We start from the raw sequence: 11,456 nt of genomic DNA, 5'->3' as shown, positions 1-11,456 counted from the left end.
TGCACTTCCATTTTCTTGTGTTTTTTTCTTTCTGAAGCAGAACATGTCCCACCACACATATTGATTTGTTAGCCAGGGGCCTGGGTGCACCTGGCTCGACAGCAGGGGGGCATTCACATCATAGCATGTTCGCCGTGGTTCATCATGGTTCATGATGGAGGAGGCACGACACAGAACACTGCTGAGGTTAGGATTTTGCCATATGGGGTGAGGAGAGGGAATGAGCAACCATATGGATCCTCTGCCTGGGCGAGGTCTGAATACAAGTGTGTGTATCTCTGTGAGTAAAAAAACAAAAAAACAAAGCAGGAGCCTTTATTCTGGTAGGTGGGTTTGGACTGGGTTAAGGGGTTGGCTAAAAGGAAGTCAAATACAAGCTGTGTCCTGATTAAGAGGCCGCAGCCCATGAAGGCCGAGCTGAGGATTTCCATGTTTGGCGTGACCATCGTGTCCCACCCTTTCTGCTGTCGCCTAGCAACTGAGTTGCAGTTGGACATGACGAGAAAGTTTTAAAGCGATAGTTCACCGAAAACTGATAATTCACTCATTATCTATACTCCCCACTATGCTGATGGAGGTGGTGGGTGAAGTGTTTGAGTCCACAAAACCCTTTTGGAGTTTAAGGGGATAACAGCGTTGCAGCCAAATCCAATACAATTGAAGTAACTGGTTACCGATTCGTAAAAATGTAAAAAGAAACATAAAATGCCTCCATACTGAAACTCCAAAAGTGTTTTGTGGACTCAAACCCTCCATCAGCATAATGGGGAGTAGATAATGAGTGAATTTTCATTTTTAATGCCCCTTAATGTGTTTGTTGCTGGATATTAGATGGAGACACTTTAAGAAGATAGGGCAATGTAGGTAATGAAACATGTTTTTTGTTTTCAGTCTGTCAAATAAGGAAAGAGAAACACAAAAAATAAACCCATGAGGACATCTTTATGAAGCTCGGCTGTTATTGCATCGGACCACTGCTTTTTTCAAGATATTGTTATTGCTTCAATGTGGAACCAAGACCGGTCATATTGTTCTTTTTCTTGTTCTGTAACCACGGTCTATATACTTTTGTTACTATGAGCTGCCTTCTCTCCATCAGTGTGAATGGTTACTGCCATACGCATGCATGTACCTATTGTGCAATGGGAGAAAGAATTGACCAGCTACTGGCCCCTTCCTGATATCAGAGCACTACATAAGAAGCTTGTCTCCCTCTTCTTCAAAGTGCAGCCACACTTGTTTGTATCATATCTGTGAAATTGAAGGAATCTCTCTGCTGGAGTTTGTAGATTTTGTTAATTGCGTTTTCTTTATAATGTCAATCCACCCTGATGTATTTATTATCATATTGTAAATAAAACAATGTTATATCTGTATACTTTGACTCGATCTGGGACTGTATGATGGGTCTTCATGTTTATCCATGTTTACTTCATTTATCCACTTTGGCCTTAGTCATAGGCCTCATTCAAAGCAGAGGATTGGACTTATCATAGCAGGAAAGGCAAATGTGTTACTAACATTAACAATGGCTCTGTTCTATTCAAATACCCTCGTAAGTCATGAGAGCGCGGCAGTGAGCCATCATAGACAAAACCAGGGCCTGGAATCTGAAGCAGCTAAACTGAGCCATTGTTCATTTTATTTACATCTACATAATGATTATGTGACATGTCAATATGTATGTATATGTAACTTTTGTCAATGTTGGCAAAAGTTAAAAAAAGAAAGAATCCAGTTTGAATTGATGCTGACAAATCTCATGTCACACAATGAAAATAATTCAATTTGATTATTGGGGATGAAATAAAAAGCAATCAAACGGACTAACTCTCAGGGCTTTAATCATTAATTATTACATTTACAGTGCATTTGCTTTGCCTCTTATTCTCCAACTTCTCCATTGATTTAAACATTTTTAAATTATACATACTAAATGATTATTCAAGTGCACTTTTAACTTTCAAACTTCCACAAAAGAAAAGAAGAAAGAAAATGCATGCGTGCACAGTGTTCTGCCTCTCCTGGGGTTCATTAGTAGCAATGGAATTCAGTGACCCAGAAACTAAACCTAGCCCAAATCAGTTAGCCGACATACACATGCATACATTTGAGCTGCTAATTACAAAGCCAAACTCCACCTGAAGGGAGGGGTCTCCTCTTTGAAGATGAACCGAGCTGTGAAGAGCCTAAATGTTTTTTGTAGGTACACTCTCCTCGTTGGCTTCAGTGTTATAATGCTGAACTTGTGCCAGCCAGAAGACGTTCAAGGGTTTTGGATTTGTTTTCAAGGTTTGCTCACATGCAAATTTAATGCCTGTTGTGTACATGTGGAAAGATTTAATATTATAGCTCTGATACCGTAAAAAAATGTGTGTCTCACTGCATGCATGCCAACCCTTGGTTTTATAGAGGTAATACATGATCTATTACTAATAATAATATATCTATATAACATATCAGTGCAATTAGGGCCTCGTAGAAATGCAATATGAGGCATCACTGGGTGATTTGATGGGACCAAATCCAAGCTAAAACAGAGGAAATACTGAACTTACATTTATCTGGTGGCAGGAAATATTGTTTCAAATGAAATTATAACGTTGCTTTGTGTCTGTCAGATGTGTAAAATGGTAAATATATGCTGACACATCTGCCTAACAAGTCTACAAAGTAATACTACACCAATGTTGTTGTTTTTGTGTGTAATTCGTGTTCATTTTAAATGCAACATATTAACTGCTATATAAGTAGGCCTAAGGTTGTTTTTTTCACTTTCCTTTTTAATAACTATAGTCTACTACATATTTATTATTCCCAATCTCAACAATATAGTCTCTTGTCTTTTTATTTGTTTTGATCCTCTAGTATTTAACTTTGCTTTGCTTTTACTGATTGTTGTTATGTTCTGATTATTCTGAATAAAAAAATATATATATATAATAATGGGGGGGTTTACTCGTTTTCATTACAGCAAGGTTTACTTTCATTTTGAATAACCATAACCTACTATTAGGTTAACCTGATTGATTAACAACAACAACAAAAGCAAAAAGAATAAAAATCATAACAATCATCTTCATCGTCATCACTTATTTCTCGTTCTGTGGTTTCCAACCTGCATTATCCCTTTAACCCTTCACCAGTGGAAGTGTGGCACTGCAACTTGTTTTTAAAAGATGTGAACCCACTGGATGACCTCACGTCCCTCTTGTGTCTCTTGTCTTTCTCCTGTCCCCCTCGCTGTGAGATAGTTGGATGACTAACTGTGTGGCTCCCTGACCTCTGGACCAGGTCGCTGCTCCTTTAAGAAAGTGACAGCAGCCAGCCAGCGGTGGAGGAGCTGCTCACGAGCTGCCAGGACCAGGACGCCACTGAAGGCATCTCCAAACTTTTCCCACACACACACTGAAAGTTGCTCTCTTTGGACTGTTATCCCTGCTGTCGGTGGCTGAACATGACAACAGACTCACACACGACCTGTCGGTGGTGATGAAGCGGACGCTACTGACGAGGACGAGGAAATTAAAAAGGGAAAACATGCGAGAGGGGAAACTTGTGGAATGATGCCCGGGCGACTGCATCCCTCCCTCCAAAGTTCAGCTAAGGTGGCTAACGTTAGCTAGCGCAGGACTCTGCTCGCTTGGGTCTGAAACTTTTTACACAACTGTTTACTTCGTGGTTTGTCTAAAAACAAGTTATTACAACATGTCACCCGGTGTAACGGGGTTACGGACGAGGCGTGGAAGTGAAAGCTTTCATCCTTAGCTTAGCCTGCGTCCCTAACAGCCCCCCCCCCCCCCCCCCCCCCCCCCCCCCCCCTCGGGGCCAGGTTACACAGGATCGAGCTAATCACTAGCTAGCTTAACAGGCAGCTAGCATCTGTTAGGTTAACCAGGAGGGTTTTTGTTCACTCTCACTGAGAAGTGACACAAACACACACTTTTCCATTAGCTTCCTCGGCGCCACTGCGAGGAGACTACACAACTTTAAACGTGTCAGGGAACTTTATTCACACATGGACGCCCACTGCAGAGGAGCAGGACTTGTTGCATGCTACATGAGGAGATGTGAGAAAAGATGAGTAAGGAAGAGACAAAGCAGACAGATGATCACATGAGAAAGTAATGTTCGCCTTTCAGTATGATGTCATTGGTGTCATGTGTGTTTTTGTAACTTCCTTGTGCTGTGTGCCTTTATTTGTGTCTCTGCATGTGGTCTTGTTTACATGTTGGACTCATGTATGCATGTTAATTAATGTGCAATAACATACAACACTGAGCTATAGACTTTCTTCTTCACAGGCAGGCAGCAAACACATTTTAATGCCTTAGATCTGACCACTTACACTGGCTCTGGGACTTTTAGATAAATTAATTACAGAGTGATTTATATTTCATCCGGATGCAAGTGTTTTCAGTGTCTGACCCCAGGCCGCTCACTGTCCCTCCTGCTTTATTCCCCCACCTGTTTCCTCTCCCGGTTGCTCACATCCCCGCCTCCTCCATCAAGACCTACTGGTGGACGTTCAATCACAATTTGGAGCTGTCTTACGTTGTAGTCGTCTCCACTGTTCATCGCCTGTAACCGAGAGAGGCCCTGCATCTTGGATGAGGAGGCGACTGCCGGGATGAAGGTGACGGTGACGTTCGGGCAGACGGGGGTGGTGGTGCCCTGCAAGGAGGGCTGGACTGTGAGGGAACTCATCCAGCAAGCCACGCAGAGATACAGAAAACTGCTGGAACAGGTACCATTCACACGTTTCACTGTGAGACACCACCGACAATCTGACTGTTGATCCTTAAGACATTACATAGAATGTTCCATTTATATTCCTGTTTAAATGTTACAGAGCATAGTCTTATTACGGTTGGTTGACATGGCCAAAAATTATATTAAGATAAAAATGTGATATTGACATTGATAATTATCCCGATAAATATCACATTATTATTTCTTTTAACTGTAAAGACAGATTTTTTTTCTCCTGAGTGAAGTTTGTGGTTTTAAACTCTTCTTTATGAGCAGAGAATGACAAACATTATTTTTCCATTTTGTTACACTTGGACTCAGGGCATGCATCATAGTCCTATAGGAGTTTGAGTTATAATGCGTTTAAAACGTATACATATCAACATAATGTGACTAGGTTAGAATATTCCTCACGTCTTAATTTGATTATGGCTTGTTCAGAGTTTGACCTTATTCAGGTTAAGGTAATCAGATAATGCTGTTAACATGGTTTAATCAGGTTCGTATCAGCTGTCCATGTAAATGTATCTAATGTTGTGACAAAGAGTTGTGTATGTTAGTGTGACTGCTCCAAATGTTGAGCTGAGGCAAAGTTGTTCCCCTATAATATTGGTAACAGACATTTCATTACATAATAGACAGATGGTCGTTTAAAGAACGTGCAAACCAGCAAACCAGGTTCTTTAGTGTTGTTTTAGCAAATATGTCCAACAGGTACATCTCAGAATTACTTCACATTGTGCGTCACTGTACAAGACAGTTGTGAGCAATCTTTTTTCCAATGTCATTACTGCTCCATTGTTAAACATTATGAGTGGCAGTAATTGTAGTAGTATAATAATGTTTCATTGTTATTGATGCAAGATAGTCGGGTGTCTGCTCAAGAATGCTAACAAAAGCACGAACAAATGAAAATCCATCTCCCTTTGAGTCTTCCTGACCTTTGAGCCACAAGTTAGCCGCAGCATTAATTGTGCGAAGTAGTTTTGTAATAATGTGTGAAGATTTTCATGAACCCCTGAAAGGCGAGATAACTTTTTTATGAAACGGCGCTTTCATAATATGTGCGGTTTTCCCTGAAGTCATAAAAAGGATAATCGAAAGCTCTGTCAATTTTATATCATGAAAGGAGCGTATGATTTTCACAAGCCAAAGTCTTGGGAAATCAGACAAAGCCAGGAGGTCCAGTTCTCCATAATTGCTGTATAAAAAATTAAAAGCACATCTGATATGAATTATTAGGGTCCAGACAGCAGTAGGCATGAGTCGTTTCCACTTTGCTTGTGAGTGTAAAATGCAAATGTGTCCCTCTTGTGATTTCTTTATGGCTGCTGTTGATTCCCGGCGCTGTTCTTAGGCTGGGAACCCTGTGACCCCCATCAGACGACCAAATCTTCTCAGTGACTCGCTTCATATTGGCTCATTATTCAAAGAGCACAGCAGTCGTATAGATGGATGGCCTCAGTTGTGATTGAGGGAGAGCTGTCGAAGCCGTGTGTATGTTTGTGTTTGTGTGAGACTGTCGCTGAGGAGATGCACTCATTTTTTTCCACCATCCGCTTTTTCTTGCAATTTCTACCTTTTTGGCTTCTAAATGGCCTTTCATCTACCTGTCCCCACCTCAACTCAGAGCTCCTGTGTGTTTTCCATCCTTCATCTTATTTACCTGTCTTTTCTTCTTCTCAATGGCATCTCCTCTTCACCTCCCTAAGTGAGGCAGGACAGTGATAACTCTCCACATAGCAGGAACCAATGCCTCTCTGTCATTTTCTCACCTTCCCCTTTGTACGCTTCCTTCTTCACTTCCTGTTCCTTCTTTACTAGCCTCTGTTTTGCCTATGTTCCCTTCTGGACTAACAGCAGTGACAGCCTGGCATAGGCAAAAGCAACGTATACTCCTTTAGGTCCATGTTTTACTGTGTGTTAACTGTAAAATATAATTCATCTCTTTGAGGTGGGCTGATACCATTATTCCCTTCCCAATTCCAATAACTGGACTTAACAGAAGGGCTGATACCAAGTAAATCCGATACCAGTGCATTTAATAAAATAACAAGGTATTTTAACAGCTATATGTTACAGACCATGTATGGAAGTGGTGATTGCCATCATTGTTGTATGAACTGGCTCAGCTTTAACCCTTTGAAAACAGACAGTGAATGCCAGAACCTTTTATTATTTAGTTTGTCGCTTTGTCGCGTATCTTTTCTGCCTTAAGGCTGTCTAAGTAAAATTTCTCGCCTCATTTTTAATGTGGTTTTTGAAAGCTTTTTGCAGTAAATCGTTCAGCTTGGTGAACTCGTGCTATTTCGTCTGATGCTTCAAGTTCCTCATGATATTTCTAGTGTTGTAATTGGCTACACTATAGTGCCACCCCTGGAAACTGAAGTCTTGCATTCGACACACATTGTTTGTTTTACTATCCAAATGAAATATTGCGATATTGCTGACATTTTAGCTAGCTCTGGCTAACGCTACACAATTGGAGATCACTTCTTCTTCGCTGCTCTAACAACAGTACCTGCCAGTACAGAGCAACTGCTGTTTTGAAGTGGTAAAGAGTGAATTTCAGGGAGAAGAAAATTGCAGTTTTATCTGGGTGAAACGAATATACTTTGAGGACGTAGTATCAGATCAGAAGATAAATTTGCGTACTTGCTGACGCACGATCTGACATATTCGACAGTATCTGAGGTATTTCTGATGCTGGTGTTGGTAACGAAACATCTCTTTAAAAAGTGTGTTAAATAGTGTGAGAACATTTGTGGAAAACTGTTGAAGCTTTTGGCCTTTAGACTGTTGACTGACACCTGAAGGCCGGCGTAGAGCTTTTTCACCGATAACAGTTTGGTATGTCCCAGCAGGAAGAGTACGGGTCTAATTGATAACGTTGATAACAGCTGCATTCCTTTCAGCTGTACTCACTTGGCATGCGTGGCCCACGGTGACCCTGGGTGGAGCTGAGCCATCACTGAGGAAATTTGTTTCACCAGTGCTTTTACATGAAATGTCTAAATGTCAGCTGTGAAATAGGTCTGTTGCTAGGAGATGCATTGTTAACTTCTATGGTGAGCCGCTGATGACATTAGACCCCAAATTGCCTTTTCGAAATGAAGTGATATTACAAACTATTTTTAGCTCCCTACAATAACATTACTCTTACAGACATCATCAGTGTGAACCAAAGACTTGTGGCTCTTACAAAAACAAATTTAGAGGATGCTGTAACCGCAGAAACATAAATTCATACATTTCCTCCTTTTTGTTTAGTATTAGGGACATGTATACTTCTTAGCAATAAGGAATTCGATTTTTAGACTGTAAAGCCAAAGGGTAATACACGCCGTGCTGTTACAGGAGCAGCAACACTTTAGTTGTTTTTTAATATTCACTGAAAGACAGAGAGAAAGCTCCAAGTGGTTTTCCTGCTGCTGCAATGTGTGTAATGATGCACTTCCCTGCTCTATCGATTAGATCTCTGAATGTTTAAATACTTTGTTCCCTGCTTGAGTGAATGAAATAACATGCACTGTGTGTGTGTGTGTGTGTGTGTGTTTCGGCCTCCTCTCCCATGGCTCTTTTCCTCCTCTCTGTTTTCTTTCTCTCCTCCCACACCTTGGTCAGCATTCCTCAACCTCACAATGTCGATGACCGCCCATTTTTGTTCATTTTGTTGTTCTGTGCAGATGAAAATTGGTTCATTTGATGTCTGTGCTAAAAGAATGTATACACTTTAATGTACATTTGTATTTGCTTATATTGCACCAAACCATATAATATCAGAGCCAGAAGTAGTATTTCCTCTCTGAGCCAAAGTGGGTCAAAACCTGTCTTCCTTTGCATGTCAGGGGGTTGCAGCTGTAACTGCAGGAGAGCTTCTATTCATCTGGCAAGGAGTAGGTTCCCTGGTGGTGGTGGTGGGGGGTTCAAGCTGAAGAGGGTTGATTATTGTGACTGCTCCGTGAACACGCGTGCATTATGCTCTCATGTGCATCCAAATGGCAGGTACACAGAGAGGTCAGGTTTTATGCCAAAGTCTGGGTGTCTGCTGAGGACAATATAAACTGGATGTTTTGGCGGTTCACTGGCCTGCCGATCGTTATGAAACCGTGGCAGGACAAATTAGAAGATGGCAGGGCGCCACAGTCTTGGTAATTAATGGCAAACACTGGGGAGGGACACACACACGGTGAAACAGAAAGCAGAAGAGAGGAGAGAATTTGACTGTAAATGACAGAAAAACACTGTAGTACTGAGCTGAAATGAAACAAATGCCCGGATTTCTTGACATTATAATTAGTCAAGAATGTCTTTTCTTTGGTTTGTTGAGGCTGGCAGGGGTCCCATTTGGGATGTCCTGTTTGTGTTCAGTTACTCTGCGTTTATTCCTCCTCTCTGTGATGGTGAATACGGAATCCTCTTAGTGCTTCATCTCACCCCATCATCTTTCTTTATAGTTGTTTCTTGATATATTTTGCTTACTTTCTTCCCATCACTAAGACTTGTTACTGCAACACTAATCTGTCGGTGAGACTCTGTAATTATAGTTGTTAGTGTGTTTCATAGAAATCCAGGATGTGAGTGTAATATATAGCTGCCCAGTCGCTAATCCTTCTTCCCAGTGCTACAACTCATATTTTTAAATTGTCACTGAGACAGGTCACTTTCTGTCTGTCTCTCCCCCATCCTCTCTTTATCAGCTTCATCCTACTTAGAGAGCTTGCTGCTCGTAAACATTTTATTATCTTGGTTGTTCCAGCCTGCGACTACTGTAGCTAACTAACACTGGCATTCCCATTTATCAGCTGCTTTGTTAGCGGTTCCCACCGTGGTGCTTAAGAGGAGCTAACACTTAGAATAGGCATTAAAGCTACATTTTGCTGATCTTGAAAGGAGTTGGAAATCTTTGAGGTTTAGTCTTACGTTGAGTTTCAGGGAGGATTTATTTTGTATTATAGCTGCATTGATTTTTTTTTTTTTTTCAGTTTCACATTGATCACAGCCTTATTATTAGAATTTCTATACCCCTTTGTGTTGCCCAGTATGGAACCAAAGGGGGAGAGAGGAGAGACAAGTGGGATTCGAAATGGAATGGCAGTAAAGGAGTGGTGATGTTTCAGCATGGAGGATGCCAAGCCTTTGTTGTACTAATACATTGAAAAGTATCTTTTAAGTATTCTGTAGGCTCTCAGCTCACTCAGTGAAACACTGTAATGGTAATCTTGAGTTTAGCTGATTTTTATTTTGGCAGTGCAGTCACAGCTCAGTGACTCATGTCGGGCTAGTTATAGATAGTTTATTGAAAAACAGGTACATTTATCAGTTTAAGTATGTGGACAGTGATCAGCATTAAAAATGTGTTGTTATATTTCACAAAGTGAGATGGCAACACAATATACAAATATCCTACATTCCCCTCACAGATAGAACAGTATGAAAAGTAAAACAAAGAAAAAAATGGTCGATCAGAAAATAATTACACCGGGGTTCTATTTTAAAGAGGATCATTACTATTTCTATTATATTGAATTTGGCTCAAACACATTGTATTGACTACAGATGACTTTTGGAGTTACAAACAGTGGAGGATATTTATTTACCACTCTACAGACAGCTGGTATATACAGAGCAAAACCTTTTTTACTTGGTCCAGAACACCAGACCAAATAGATTTGATCAGACGAGTCAGATGACAATGTTGGTTTGTGTGATTTGTGTTTCGGCATGTGATGGAGGGAGAAAGAGAGCGAGCAGAGTCAGGAGGCACAGAATAAATGATTGTGCAGCCTGTGGATCTACTATGAAAAACGATATTACCAATTTGAAAAAAATAGAAATCATTATGTGGTGGTCAGTGTTGATATTGTGGCAATGGCCACAAACAAATCAATGTATGGGTACTGTAGCAGGTCAGACACGTCAGCTGAGTGGGCATTCCTAGTCCAGGATGCATTTGCGTCCATACTGCGAAAAAAATGTGATCACATGTGTCCCAGAACACCTCCGAATGTGGTCTTGGGGGATCGGATCTCAGGATGCATTGAATATGCATTTGGGTGCATTCACACCTGGATGGATGTTAGCACCAGGGTCTCAGTTAGTGGCCTGTTCTGTCATCTAGCAAGTGTGACAGTATAAGGTTAATTGTCATTCACCTCACTGAACACATCAAAATGCTCCACGATCTGTAATTATTTGTTGTAATACCAAGAAGTTTAACAGTTTACTGACAGATATTTTATAGCGGCATCATTCTTAATGGATGAACATAGAGACAAAGCACTAATGGTGCGGTAGGGAACTGGAGAATGGAAGTGGTGATAAAATAAAAAATAAAACAGTCATACATTCGGGTTATGTAGAGGCGGAATGGGAGGGGGGGTAATTAAATGAACCATTGAAGGAATCAGAACAAAGAAGATCTATAAAAAAAAAGGGAGATCCCGTAAAGAGCCAGGCCAAGAGGAGGAGTGGAACAGAGCAAGAGGAGGAAGGAAAGAGGAGGTTGTTTTTGTGGGGAGTCGTCAGGAAGTTATCAGATTGTTGACACACTTCTTAATTACCTTTGGCCAAACATGCAAGAGTGCGGTTGTGTGTTTATGGATGTGTGTGTGATGTGGTTTCAAGTTTATTCTCTGCTACGAAGTAAGCTACAGCCAACCTGCACTATCATGAGCATTTCAACATATAGTATATTATTGTTG

At 40.9% G+C, this 11,456-nt stretch overlaps 1 protein-coding gene across 5 annotated transcripts in view; it reads left to right on the top strand.

Annotated features, from left to right (window-relative positions):
• Window positions 1-3,338: 3,338 nt before the first annotated feature.
• Window positions 3,339-11,456, top strand: part of LOC117754722 (partitioning defective 3 homolog B-like) — a 194,088-nt gene continuing 185,970 nt past the window's right edge. For 3 of the 5 annotated variants that reach the window (XM_034573866.1, XM_034573864.1, XM_034573868.1), the window contains exons 1-2: window positions 3,339-3,608; window positions 4,513-4,747. In XM_034573866.1, coding sequence (XP_034429757.1) covers window positions 4,631-4,747 — 117 coding nt within the window. In that variant the 5' untranslated portion in view covers window positions 3,339-3,608; window positions 4,513-4,630. Of the gene's footprint in view, window positions 3,609-3,848; window positions 4,085-4,512; window positions 4,748-11,456 lie in introns of those variants that run through there. The other 2 variants (XM_034573867.1, XM_034573865.1) reach the window with 2 other exon arrangements.

This window comes from Hippoglossus hippoglossus, chromosome 21 (assembly GCF_009819705.1).
Source record: "Hippoglossus hippoglossus isolate fHipHip1 chromosome 21, fHipHip1.pri, whole genome shotgun sequence".
Taxonomy (NCBI): domain Eukaryota; kingdom Metazoa; phylum Chordata; class Actinopteri; order Pleuronectiformes; family Pleuronectidae; genus Hippoglossus; species Hippoglossus hippoglossus.
This window is presented reverse-complemented; position numbering and strand designations above follow the sequence as displayed.